The 14,367-nt window shown below is 47.9% G+C and overlaps 2 protein-coding genes across 3 annotated transcripts in view; one reads left to right on the top strand and one right to left on the bottom strand.

Annotated features, from left to right (window-relative positions):
- The window catches only part of FAM83C (family with sequence similarity 83 member C), a 293,103-nt gene that overhangs the window by 95,318 nt on the left and 183,418 nt on the right, over positions 1 to 14,367 (top strand). The window lies entirely within an intron of this gene.
- MMP24 (matrix metallopeptidase 24) overlaps positions 1 to 14,367 on the bottom strand; it is a 208,423-nt gene that overhangs the window by 44,514 nt on the left and 149,542 nt on the right. For both annotated transcript variants that reach the window (XM_075072350.1, XM_032766541.2), the window contains one exon: positions 7,590 to 7,751. In XM_075072350.1, coding sequence (XP_074928451.1) covers positions 7,590 to 7,751 — 162 coding nt within the window. The remainder of the gene's footprint in view (positions 1 to 7,589; positions 7,752 to 14,367) is intronic.

The following is a 14,367-nucleotide window of genomic DNA, read 5'->3' as shown; positions in this document are numbered from 1 at the left end:
TCCGTGAACTTATCTAATTCATGTTTGAACCCAGTTATAGTTTTGGCCTTCACAACATCTCCTGGCAATGAGGTTAATAATTATTTATTACCTATCCATTTCCTACTGGTTCCTAACATTCTGTTAGCTTTTTGACACCGAGCCAATGTTTTCACAGAACTATCCACAACGACCGAATGGTAACAGCTAATTTAGACCCTGTCATTTTCTACATATAGTTGGGATTATGTTTTCCAATGTGCAGTATTTTGCATTTATCAATATTGAATTTCATCTGTCATTTTGTTGCCCAGTCACCTAGTTTTGTGGTTCCAATAGCCTCAGCTTGGGACAGACATCTTTGGTTCCTGGATTTGCTGCATCTGTCTGGGGGGAATATTTCAACATCTGCCTTTGGACCCAGACCTACTAACTTAGCAAGAGGGATGAGTACTTCATTCTGACCTGAGCTCACTAAATTCAACAATGTGGGTGATTGCATCTTGAGATCTGCTGAACATTTGTGTTCTGCTGATGTACAAAACATTATACTGAATCCTGGAAAAGATGTCACCTGTAAATGCTACTTTAGACAATGCAAAAGAGTTTTATTAAGATCAGAAGGTACCAGTGTGGTTCCCTTGAATGCTCAGGTTCCAGAAATTCTAAATTATCAATTATTTCTTGAATGTTATGGTCCATTATTATTGTCTGTAAGGGTTCATTTATCAGCAATGCCAGCATTTCATCAGTGGATTAACGGTAAATCTTGGTCCAATCACAAACTAGTAAATAAATTTCTTAAAGGATGAGTGAATGTCTATTCCCCAGTTAAATCTCCCATTCCCATTGGGACCTTACCCTGATATTGTCCCACCTCATGCAGCCATTCACTGTTTCACCTCTCATCTGTCCATCAAACATTCACCCCTGCTCATTTCCCTGCTCAGTCCCCATACTCTCACCACACTTCCCCTCCTTCCCTCGCCCTGGGGTCATATTATCTTCCCACCCCACAGTTTTCTCCAACAACATCTTCTCCTCATCCAGATTCCTCTTTTGTGCCAGATCCCAGCTGCTCAAGTCTCCTTTCCCCACTGAAAATATAGAATCATTTCCTATTAAAAAAAGTTTACTCACCTTCTTGTAACTGTTGTTCTTTGAGACTTGCTGTTCGTGTCCATTTCAGTTAGGTGTGTGTGCACCATGTGCATAGCAGCCAGAAGATTATTCCACTAGCAGTATCGGTAGGATCAGCCTGGGCACCCCTTGGGGTCGCACCTTCATGGCGCTTGATATACAGCCCTGCCAACCCATCACCCCTCAGTTCCTTCTTGCCGGCTACTTCGACAGAGGGGAAGGAAGGTGGTATTGGAATGGACGGGAGCAACACATCTTGAAGAACAACAGTTACAAGAAGGTGAATAACCATTTTTTCTTCTTTGAGTGATTGCTCATGTCAGTTCCAATTAGGTGATTCCCAAGCCTATATTTTGGAGATAGGGTCAGAGCTTAAATGTTCTCTGACCGAAGTACAGCTCTGTCAAAGGCTGCATCGTCTCTGGCCTGCTGGATAATGGCATAATGCAATGTGAATGTGTGAATGGAGGACCACGTCGCCACTCTGCATATTTCCATGTGTGCCAGGAATGTTGCTGACAAATCTTGTGCCCTGGTGGGGTGCGCTGTGAGCAGAGGGGCAGGCACCTTCACCAGGTGGTAGCATTCCCAGATGCAGGATGTGATCCATGATGAAATCTTTTGGGAGGAGATTGGGAGTCCTTTCATTCCATCTGCTATCATGATGAATGGCTGAATGGACTTCCAGAATGGTTTGGTTTGTTCGATGTAAAGGCTAACACCCAACGAATGTCCAGTGACTGAAGCCTGTGTTCCCTGCTGCTTAGTGTGTGCGGCTTAGGATAGAAAACTGGGAGAAAGATGTCCTGGTTCCTTAGGGAGGAATGCTGGTTGCGGCCTGAGCTGAACCTTGTCCTTGTAGAATACAGTGTAGGGAGGCTCTGATGTTAGGACCTTGAGCTCAGACACCCTCCTGGCTGAGGTTATAGCTACCACAAACACCACCTTGTATGAGAGGTAGAGCAGAAAGCAAGTCACCAGTGGTTCAAAGGGCAGCCCCATCAGTCTGGAAAGGACCAAATTCTGGTCCCAAGCTGGGATCAGCTGTTGAACATACAGATATAGCCCTCTGAGATCTTTCAGGAAATGGCTGACCATAGGGTTAGCAAAGACTGACCATTCCCCTGCACCTGCATGGAAGACAGAGATGGCAGCCAAATAAACCTTTATTGACGACATGGACAGCCCCTGCTGCTTAAGATCGAGAAGTCATCCAGGATAAGGGGTATGGACACAAGCATCGGAGCTGGATGGTGTTGCGCCAACCAGATTGAAAACCTCTCATTTGGCCAGGCAGGTAGCCCCAGTGGAGGGTTTCCTAAGGACTTGTTTGACTAGGTCCAAACAGAACTCCATCGGGTTCAGCCATGGAGCTTCCATGCCGTGAGGTGCAATGACTCGAGGTTTGGGTGCTAGAGATAATAGTGATCCTGAGTTAACAAATCCAGGAAGAGTGGCAAGGTGACTGGGGCTTCCACAGACATTTCAAGGAAAGATGTGTACCAGTGCTGGCAGGACCAGACCGGGAGCTACTAATATCACTGAAACGTCTTCCCTCTGTACTTTGAGAAGCACCTTGTGAACGAGAGAGATAGGAGGGAATGCGTACAGGAGGTGGTCCCCCCATGGGAGATGGAACGCAACCGAGATGGAGCCTGGACTGTGATTCAGAAAAGAGCAAACTGCTGGCAATTCCTTTTGCGTCACATGGTGAACAGGTCTATCTAGGGAAAACCCCACCATTGGAAGATGGAGTTTGCGACGTCCGGGCACAGGGACCACTCATGGCTGTGGAACGACCTGCTGAGATAGTCTGCCAACTCATTCTGTACTCCAGGGCTGTATAATGCTTACAGGGGTATGTCATGAGTTAGACAAAAGTCCCACAGCATGCAGACTTCCTGGCACAGGGGAGAGGAGCGTGCATCCCCCGTTTGTTGATATAAAACATTGCCATGGTATTGTCTGTCATAACTGATACACATCTCCCTGCCAAGTGGGCTCAGAAAGTCTGGCATGCTAGGTGCACCACTCTCAGCTCTCTGAGACTGATGTGGAGACTGAGCTCCACCTAAGGCCAGAGGCCTTGTGTCCTGAGGTCTCCCAGATGTATGCCCCAACCCAAGGCTGACGTGACTGTCACCAGCTAGAGGGATGGCTGAGGACTGATGACGGGGACCCCATCACACACCACCTGTGTGTCAAGCCACCACAGGAGGAGGTCGAGGACTGGGCAAGGCAGAGTCATGACCCTGTCCAAACTGTCCCGAACCAGCGATACACCAAGGCTAGTCATGATTGGAATGGCCGGAGTCCAAGCCTGGCGTGTTGCACCACATGGGTACAAGCGGCCATGTGCCCCAGGAGTTTCAGGTAATTCCTTGCTGTGGTGATGGGGAACTGCCTGAGACTTCGAATGATATCACCCAGGGTCTGGAACCTCAATTCTGGGAGGTATGCCCTGGGCTGTGTAGAGTCCAGTACCACACCTATAAACTCTGTCCACTGAACTGGGGACAGCGTAGATTTCCCCATGTTCAGGAGAAGGCCCAGTTTGTTAAACGTTGTTTTTATGACGTTGACTTGTGCCTCCACTTCAGCCCTGGAGCGGCCCTTGATCAGCCACTCATTGAGATATGGAAACACCTGTACCTATCGCCTGCGCAGGAACGTGGCCACCACTGCCTTGCACTTGGTAAACATTCGACAGGCCGAAGGAGAGGACTGTGAACTGATAGTGATTGTTGCTCACCACAAACCTGATATATTTTTGGGGCACAGAGTTATTGCTCTGTGAAAGTAGGCGTCCTTCAAGTTGAGGCAGTGTACCAGTCCCCTGGATCCAAGGAAGGGATGATGGAGGCTAAAGAGACCATGAGGAACTTCAGTTTCTTCATGAACTTGTGGAGATTTCACAAGTCTAGGATGAGCCTGAGACTGCCTTGGCTTTCGGTATTAGGAAATACTGGGAATAGAAGCCTTTGCCCTTGAGCTCCTGAGGAACCTCTTCCACTGCCCCCAGCAATAGGAGTGAATGCACCTCCTGTATGAGGAGTTGCTCATGAAAAGGGTCCCTGAAGAGGGACGGGGAAGGAGGGTGGAAGTGCAGGAGGGCAGAAAATAGGAGCGAATATCGCCTCTCTACCATGTGGAGCACCCAATGGTCTGATGTGATACGGGCCCACGCAGCATCCTCTACCACCTCCTCTGCCTGGATCTCCGGGTTCTGGGCCACCCGCCACAGCAGCTGCTGTAAGATCTTGCTATCCTCCAAGGCCGGGGCTGTCGATGTCCCCACCTTATCTGGGGAAGACAAGGACGAAAGCCCTGATAATGGCCTTGCTTGCTCCCCTCAGTGCCGAGGGGCTCATTTGGCACCTGGTGTGCTGTGTCACTGCCTCCACAGTCGCTGGTGCCTAGGTCACCGCCACCGCGCTGTCGACAGTGCCGGTGTCCATGCTGGTGCTGGAGCTCCAGGCAAAGGCAGGGGTGCTAGTGCTGCTGATGGTGCCGGTGCCAACACTGCCCCTGGAGGGACAAAAGACGCCGATGCCACTGACATTGATCTGGATCTTGATCCCTGGCTCTGTCCCTGGCCCTGATGGTAAGCCCAGGGCATCCAAAAGGGCCACTGTGCCAGAGGTTGCCACTGGTCAGGCCATGGTACCGGACAGGGCTGGCAATCACGCCGGGACCTGGACCTTCTGCTCCTGGTCCTATTGGAGCAGTAGGATTCTGCTTCCGAGGTCTCAGAGGAGGACCATGGAGGAGTAGTGTTCCATGGTGACAGCGAGTGGTGCTGGGGGACTGGTGTGGCTTCCCTATGTAGGTGGCCCTTGCTGGGGAGAGGCATGCTGCAGATGCAGATCGGCATGTCATCATGGCTGGCTTAAGTCTTTACGGAATCAGGGGTTGGGCAGTCACCGGAGACTTGTCTCTTCTCTGTAGGGAGGATGGCACAGTGAGGTGTATAAGGTCCCAAGCCCCCTCAAACGGCTCCAGCATAGAGGGATGCTAAAGCTCTCTGCCATGCCAGTCTGGAGAGCGGTGAGGGCCCAGACTCGACTGGACCCCCAGGTGGGCAGGAATTGAAGAGACCCTGGGATGCAGTGGAGCTGAGGTAACGTGGCCCGGTTTGGGTCTCCCTGCCACAGACTCTTTGGGCTGGGATGGGGGACAGCGGCCCCGCTTTGGCCTCCTCTTCTTCTGGGGCACCAGGGACTGAGACTGGTACCTCACAGAAGGGTGTCTATGGGTGGAGCTGTGGCGGTGCCAAGTCTCCTTGGAGTCTGTAGGGAGGCGCCCTGGCTCCCCGCCGCGCCTGAGGGGGACGAGCCAGAACAAGTGCCTCAGTGGGCGGAGTCACCGCCGCCTGTCCCCGCCCCCCGGAAGTCAAGGGGCGGGACAGGAAGTATAAAAGCCCGGCCCCAGCGCTCAGTGGGCAGCAGGCTGCCGAAGAGGACAGATGCTGGTGCCAGAGCTCCCGCTGGGCCCAGCCTGCCCTGTGCCCACTACCCGGAGGAGTGCTGGCCTGACCTGCCCCGCGCCCACGACCCGGTGGAGCTGCCGGAGCATCCCACCACCCAGTATCCAGAGGAACCCATGGTCTCGGACCCGCCGGACAACGCCAGTGGGGGACAGGTACCTGGAGAGGGGGAAACTGGAAGTGGCCCGCGGGTAGCTGGCCCCAGTCTGGCTCCAGGGGACCCTGAACCAATGTCAGTGTGTTGCGGCCAGGATTCCCCACTGACTGCAGCGAACCCTTGCCGTTGCTAGGGCCCCAGGCTGGGACGCAGTGGAGTGGGAGAGCCTGCGTCCCCCCTGCCACCCGTCCAAGGGTGGCAGATTCCCCCTCTCCCTGGCTTGAGGAGGCCTTCTGTATAGACTCACTGTTTGTACTGTGTTTGCTCAGCCCCTTGCTGAAGGAGCTGAGCCTGAACTGCTTCTTGCCCCGCCCTGCCCAAGGGCCTGGGCTTAGATACTGTGTTTGCTCAGCCCCTTGCTGAAGGAGCTGAGCCTGAACTGCTCTTTGCCCCGCCCTGCCCAGGGGCCTAGGCTTATAGACTTTGTGCTTACCCACCCTGCTGGAGGACTGGGACTCTGCCTTGTTTACAGACCCTTTATTCCCTCAGCCCCTGCCGAGGGGTTAGGCCTCCACGGACTGCTGTGTGTAGGGAGGCGCCCTGGCTCCCCGCCGCGCCCTAGAGGGACGAGCCCCAGCACCGCTGGCTTCCAGAGCCCTTCCTCCACACCGACTCATGCAGCATAGGTGCCGGTGCACTCCACACCGCTGAGGAGGTGCTTGGCATGGGCTCTGCCAACCGCAGAATGGTTTGAGCCGGAGTGCAGCCTCTGTGAGGAGGATCTTGAGCCTTTGCTCTCGGTCTTTTAAGGTCTTAGGGAAAAACCTTCAGAGATCCTGCACTTCTCCTTTTGGTAGCTCTCCTCGAGACACTTCAAACAAGAAGTGTGCGGGTCGATCCTGGGCACAGATATGCCACAGTCCTCACAGAGTTCATACCCCAGGGACCGAGGCATGCCCTGGTGCTGGGGGAGTGTTGGCGGGAGGCAAGGGAGAAACCCTTCCTAAAGGAAACTTATGAACTAACTACAACTACAAAACTACTACTAAGTAAAACTATATACACCGAAAAGTGGACACTGCCAAAAAAGCGCTTGCCAAGGCAAGAGCTACAGGACGTTCCAGCTAGCTGTCACCAGCAGTCAGAAGGAACTGACGGGGTGGTGGGTTGGCAGGGCCCTATACCAAGCACCATGAAGACACGACCCTAGGGGGGAAAAATCTTCCGGCTGCTGTGCACACAGCGCACACACCTAATTGGAATTGACATGAGCAATCATTCAAAGAAGAACTTTAGTTCTTTAAAATGTTAAAGAAATGAGCCCAAATTCCACAAGCAGATCCAGAAACCACAAATTTCTTGCCAGCTAACCCTTTCCCTACTCCCACCAGCACCCCTCATATAGCTTTTTGTCCTTGTGTCTAATCTTATGGCCAGGTTCTCTGGCCTGTTCCACCCTTTTGAACCACCTGAGTGACAAGAAGAGAGCAACCCAAGTATGGGGGGGGGGGAGTGTTCCCAGCAGGCATACAGCTGGTGTAGTTGCCTCCTACATTTCACTCCCACAGCCCTTGGTATAAGGGGAATATAGGAATATAAGGAGTGGCCAGATCATAATGCTTTGGCTATCCCAGCTGGTGGGCAGCACCTTAGTGACAACTGTCAGCTGGTGAATATTAGAGCAGTCCCCTGGGGCTGGAGCCAGGATGAGAACCAGGGAGCTGTAACCAGCTTCCTGATGGCCCCTCACCCTTCCTGCCACAGGAAAGAATCTGGCTCATAGTCTGCAAACTCTGTGGGGGAGGAACAGTGCCTTTGTGTGTCTGTAAGATACTCAGCAGCACACTTGGGCCCCAGTATAAATAACGTACAGATAATGTTGCTCACCATAGATTTTCTGAATTCCTTGGAGATCATCCTGTGGGAGTTTAAAGTTGTGTGTTTCCATGTACTGGTAGAAAGGAGCCATGATAGCACTGGGGTCATTGGAGTGTTCTAGGCCCAGGGCGTGACCCAGCTCATGGACGGCAACCAGAAAGAGATCATTCCCTACAGAGAAAACACATGTGCCAATTAACTTACTAGCTAATAGGTTAATAACTCTGTAACCCATAGCTGAAACTCTAGACATTCTCAATACAAGAATCAACCTTGGATATCGTGCAGCCGGTAGCAACATCACCAGTTACTAAAAAGGGATTCTACTGCATAGCACGTACAATGTGTGGCAATATAAAATCAATTTACAATTATAGCATGGCAATTCCAGGGATCTGTACACCAGTGGTTCCTAAAATTTATTGGCTCACATACCACCATATTAAAAAAAATTCATTTGAAGTACCACATGTACATTTCTCCTTTCTGTACACATTTATTTTAGGCCTTAAGGTTTGATGTATTCATAGTAAATTAAGTTTCAGATGTGGCTGGTAAAGGTAAGAAGAGAAGGGATTTTGACTGGTGAATCTGGGTGGAAGCATTAGAGGTCACGAAGTTAAAAGCATCTCAGGAATTTTTCAACTATATGTTGTTTTCATTGGAAAATGTCAATTTGTAAAAACTGAAACTTTTGGAGGGAGATATACTAATTTCGATGACATGTTTGCTGGGACACACTATCCCTTAATCCCATTGGCCACTGTTTCTTGGCCTTTCTTTATCAAGAGTAGCCTTTGGGAGCTCCCCGTCATCCTCCCTCTTTTACATGGACTTTGGCCAGGTGCAGGGAACTGCACCGAGCCCCAAGCCCCCAGTGGTTCACGACAGCCTGATCAGCCAGACTGGTGACCTTCTGACCCGTGTCTAAAATAGCACGGCAGGGAGCCAACAGCTGCCAGATCAAGCTAGCAAAGAGACTTCTGTGCTCTGGCCAGTCTCCAGGAGGCTTCACTGCTAAAGCAGCTACAGCACGTCCTGCATCCGTACTCAGAGGAGCTGTTTGATGTGCTGAAGGAGTACCCTGCCATGGAACTGGCAGAAGGCTAAAGAGACAGAAGCAGCCCTGGAGCCTGGTAAGTTTCTGGCTCCAAGTTTGTTGTTATTAATGTACGAATTGCGGGGATTTCCGGTTTATGACCCAATGCAATTACAAGCTTGGGCAGCAACATGTATCTGTTTACAGTGGAATGCAAGCCAGAGTTTTGGCATCTCCCCCATGATGTGGAATTCAAAATGGATTTCAGGAAGGGCAAACAACAGTTAAACAAGCAGTTATAAAGACATTTTTACTAGACATTCGCACATAGTTACAAAGATATGCTGGGGTATTAAAAGTAGGAGCCTTTCATTGTCTTCCCTTTTAGTATGCCACACTCTACAAATTGGCCAGGCCACACCAATGTGAGCTGCCTGTAAACTGTACTGGGGCCAGAGGGGAATGTAATTCATGGGTAACGAATTAACTGTCCGAAATGGACCAGGAGGTTGTGTGCACTCCAGAAATGTGCCAGGAAGGGGGGTGGGAATGCTATTCAGTTCTTTATTACCGAAGAGTGCTTTGAAGGTGTGTGTTTTTTGTGGAGGAGTAATTTTGGTGATGCAGTCCTTATTATGAGCCCCAGCAGTCCCTGTGGTATGTGTCTAGTTCATGTGTGCAGTATCAAGAGTCTGTTTTGTCTGGGGTAATTGCTTGTAGTCCATAGATAGATGTAGTGCAAGCAGGCTGTATTGTAGGCCGTAGTTGTACTGGGGTAACTGCAAGAATGCAGAAAAGTTTCAGTAGCTTACAGGAAGACAGTAATCCACGTGGAAGCTAGTGCCGCATCCTGTTCATTTCCCCATGAATTTTGATCCAATCCTGGGTGCTAATAGCTGCAAACTTCTCCCATAGCGGGAATTCAGATGGGTAGTCACATTTCAGGCAGGAAGGGGAGGGTGTACTTTCCAGGCCCTTCTCTGTAGGTCACCACCCCACTTCACTCATAGATGTGTTGCTTGGTCACCATAAACTTGAAGACCTCTTTAGCATACATAGCTGGCTTGCCCCTGGTAGCTTAGAATACAGTATTTCTTTGCCACTCAGGAATCTCCAGAATTATGTCCTTCAAAATGTTGAATGCCTGAAAGGGTTGTGAAACCATAAGTAGTAAATCACGGCAAGTGTACCATCCTCTTCTCTCCCGCACACAGCTGAAATGCTCTGCAATTTTCAAAGGTATCTCATTTCTAAATTTCACCTTACCATTATGTGTGAAGGCTTCACACTCTGCTGAACTCTCAGTTGTGCCCACGGAGCATCTGGGCACTGAACTGTTGTTCTCAGAATATACTGAAGCAGCATTTTACACTTTTTGGCTTTGAGATTCCAAAGGCCCTTCTGCTGATGTTATACTAAACCTTTTCTGAAATACTGAGACAATAATGTACGGTTTCATTCCTGGTTTCAGGCCCTTCCACCGCTGCAGGCCAGCCACAGTCCAGCAGTTGTTGCACTATCACAATGGATCTGTCTACACTGCAGTTAGATGCCAGCGGCTGGCCCATGCCATCTGACTCAGGCTTGCAGGACTTGGACTGTGGGGCTGTTTAATTGCAGTCTCAATTTCTGGGCTTGGGCTGTGGCCCAGGCTCTAGGACACTGCAAGGAGGGAGGGTCCCAGAGCTCAGGCTACAGCCTGAGCCTGAACATCTACACTGCAGTTAAACAGCCCCACAGCCTGAGCCCCGTGAGCCTGAGTCAGATAGCATGGATCAACTGCAAATTTTTAACTGCAGTGTAGACATACTCCATGGGGTCAAAGAGGCTGTGTGTCTGTGACAACCTTATCGTGGATAGTCTGGACAGAGCCAATCAGCAGCTTTAATACTGAAGGGAGAAGGATTCACAGCAAGTTGAATGCCAAAGAGAAACTGCAGGGCACATGGAGTGATTTGCAGCTCAGTTTCTTGAGCAGGAACGTCACTTGAGGGAATAAGATACAGAGCAGCAGCAAGACACGGTGGAGAGGCTCCTTGTGCTAATGGCTGCGAGATAGCAGGCTCCTGGTCCGCCTGCATGTCCTGTGCCAGCACTCCCTCCTGAGTCCCCTTCATTGTACTATCTCCTGTAGACCAGGAACCCTGGCAAGTTCTGTGGTTGGATGGCTTAGGCAACCAGGACTTAATCTAGTTGAACTGGGCAAAGGTATCCCATGCAGGCCTCCACTGCCCATGTAGCAGCACCAAATGCATGAAAAAGCACTAGAAGGGAAAGAAGAACGGGGGCAGGGGACACACAGAAGGAGGGGAGCTTCAATTTTCTTTTTTTGTACTGGTTTCACTGCTTTTCACCTGTGCACTTTATTTTATTACTGTTTTGGTCTTTTCGTGCAGCTGGCCTGCCTGTCAGTTCTCTAATACTGCCCTTTTCTAATACAGTGATGTTAACAAATAAAAGCTTTGAATTCATTAAGAAAGTTTATCACCATCACTGCATCACACCATATAGCATGGGCATTTCAAACAATAAGGATAAAGACATAAGGTGCATCTGGGAGTCATATCCAAACATAAAGTCTTGATATATCTTTTCAGATTCATGCTTAAAATCCACAGTTCATCTCCTCCATAAATAAAAAAGCATACCAACGATCATTCCCCCCGGCCCATAGTGGATGAGTCATTCTACAAAAAGGTAACTAGGTTAGCTAACACACACAAGCTAGTATTAATGGAGGATTTTAACTTTCCTGATCTCTATTGAAAGACTATTACAAAAAACATAAAATGTCCTGCACATTCTTAGCATGTGTAAGTGGACAACTTTCTGAATCAGAAAGTTGGGGAAATAACTAGGGGTCTTTCATTTTGGATCTGGTTTCGACCAACAGGGATGAATTCGTTGTGACTGTGAAGGTGGTCGGGAACTTGGGAGGAACTGATAATGATCTGATAGAATTCAAGATCCTGTGGAAAGGAGGGCATGAGAACAGCTAAACGAGGACACTGGCCTTCAGAAAGGCAGATTTCAACCAACTCAGAAATAGTAGGCAAGGCCCCATGGAAAGATCAATTAGGAAGAAAAGGCATCAAAGAGGGCTGGCAGTTTTTAAAAGATGTAATACTGGATGCTGAACATCAAGCTATTCCAATGCAGAGGAAGATAAGAAGGCCACAGGAGGTCAATGTGGCTGCACAAGAAGCTTTTTAGCTATCTAAAACCGTAAAGGGATACATACAGGAAATAGAAGGAGGGGCATGTCACCAAGGAAGTATACATGGGAATAGCGCAAGTATGTAGGGACAAAATCAGGAAAGCCAAGGCCAAGAATGAGTTAGAGGTAATAAGAAGGGGTTCTTCAAATATGACAGACAAAAAAGAAGATCAATGACAGTGTGGGTCCGCTGCTCAATGGAGAAGGTGAGCTGGTAACACAAGATGATGGGAAGGTAGAGCTGCTCAGTGCCTACTTCCTTTCAGTCTTCTCACAACAAATAATGTGACTGGATGACAAGTGAAGTTAACATAGACAATAAAGGGGAAGGGATGCAGATCGGGCAAAGTAAAGAACATTTCACAGAAATTCTGACCAATTTGAATGAATTCAAATTAGTAAGGCTTGATGCTATTTACCTGAGAGCATTGAAGGAATTAGCTGAAGAAATGTCAGAGCCAATGGCAATAATATTTGCAAAATTATGGATGACTGGAGAGGTCCTGCAAGACTGGAGAAGGGCTAACGTAGTGCCTAACTTTAAAACAAGGGAAAAGGAAGAGTGGGGAACAATAGACTAGTCAGCCTGACGTCGACACCTGGGAAGCTACTAGAGCAAAATATAAAACATTCACTTTGCAAATACCTGGCAGATGAAGGGGTGATCCCGCTAACGGCCACTATGGATTTACCAAGAACAAACCATGCCAAACCAGCTTGATTTTCTTCTTTGACAGGGTAACTGATTTGGTGGATACGGGGAATGCAGTGGACAAAATATATGTGGCCTTCAGCAAGGCTTTTGACACAGTCCCAAATGACATTCTGATAAGTCAGCTGGAGAAATGTGGGCTTGGCGGAATTACCATTAAGCAGATACATAATTGGTTAAACAACCACAAACAAAGATTAGCTATTAATGGAATTATGTCAGATGGGTGGGAGGTCTCAAGTGATGTTCCACAGGGAAATGGTCTGGGTCCAGTATTGTTAATATCTTTATAAATGACCTAGATGCAGGAATAGAGTGCAAACTGATCAGACTTGCAGATAACACAAAACTGGAGGGGGAGGGGGTTTGCCAATACTTTGGAGGATAAAGCTAAAATTCAGAGAGATTTTGATAAATTGGAGAACTGGATTATAGGCAACAAAATGAAACTCAGCAAAGACAAATGTAAGGTGCTACACTTAGGGAAGAAAAACCAAATGCACAAATACAGAATGGGGGATAACTGGCTTGGCAGTTGTGGTGGATCACAACCTGAGCATGAGTCAGCAATGCAATGCTGTTGCAAAAAAAGCAAATGCAATTTTAGATTGCATTAACAGAGGCATAGAATGGAAGTCACAGAAGGGGATAGTACCGCTCTACTTAGCGCTGGTTAGGCCTCAGCTGGAGTACTGTGCCCAGGTTTGGTCCAAAGCTCATCCAGTATATAGTCAAATGCTGCACAGAAGTCTAAGTTTATTATATCAATAATATACCCTTTATCAATCAAAGTTGTAATCTCATAAAAAAGCTATCAAGTTAGTTTGACAGCGTCTGTTTTCCATAAACTCATGTTGACTGGCATTCACTGTACTATCCTTCTTTAATTCTTTATTAATTGAATCTCGTATTAAACACTCCATTGTCCTGCCAGGGATCAATGTCAGACTGACAGGCTTATAATTAATTGGGTTATTTCATTCATCTTTTAAAAATATTGGCACATTAGCTTTCTTCCAGACCTATGGAACTGGTGTTTCAAGACTTAACAGTCCAGTGAGCTCCTCAGCCAGCTGTTTTAAAATTCTTGGGTGCAAGTTATCATGACCTGCTGATTTAAAAAGGTCTAACTTTAGTAGCTGCTGCTTAGCATCATCCTGAGTTACTAGTGGAATGGAAAGAGTGTTGTCAGATGATATGTCTACATCATGTTGTTTTCCCAAAAACAGAACGGAAATATTAATTGAACACTTCTGTCTTTTCTGTATTATTATTGATAATGCTACCTTTCTCATCTAGTTATGGAGCAATATCATTGTTAGGATTCATTTTGTTCTTCATATACTTTTAAAACTCTCCTTTTATTGTCCTTATGCTTACCTTATCAATTTTCTACAATTCCTAACTTCCAATTTATATTCATTACTATTAATTTCCCCTTTTTTCCATTTGTTGTATATTATTATCTCTGCCTTCACTTCCCCACTTAACCAGGTCAGTTTTTTAACTACTACGGCCTTCTTCCTTGTTTACGGGATTGTGGCTTTTTGGGCATCTGGTAAAGCGTTCTTGAACAATTCCCAATTATCATTCACATTTTTCTGATTAAATTCTTCCTCTCAGCTGATTTGGCCCATAATTGTTTTCAGCTTTGTGAAATTGGCCCTTTTAAAGCACTAATTATTGTGATACAGCATGGCCAGAGGGCAGCATAAGAGTGTTAGCAGGGGGCCTGATTCCCTGCCAAGGGAGGAAGGTTTGCTTTAGATTAACTAGAACAGCTGTGGCCAATTAGAGCACCTGACTCCAGTTAGAGCAC

The sequence above is a fragment of the Chelonoidis abingdonii genome, chromosome 14 (assembly GCF_003597395.2).
Source record: "Chelonoidis abingdonii isolate Lonesome George chromosome 14, CheloAbing_2.0, whole genome shotgun sequence".
NCBI classification, from domain to species: Eukaryota; Metazoa; Chordata; order Testudines; family Testudinidae; genus Chelonoidis; species Chelonoidis abingdonii.
The sequence above is the reverse complement of the archived record's forward strand: the minus strand, read 5'-3'. Positions and strand labels throughout refer to the sequence as shown.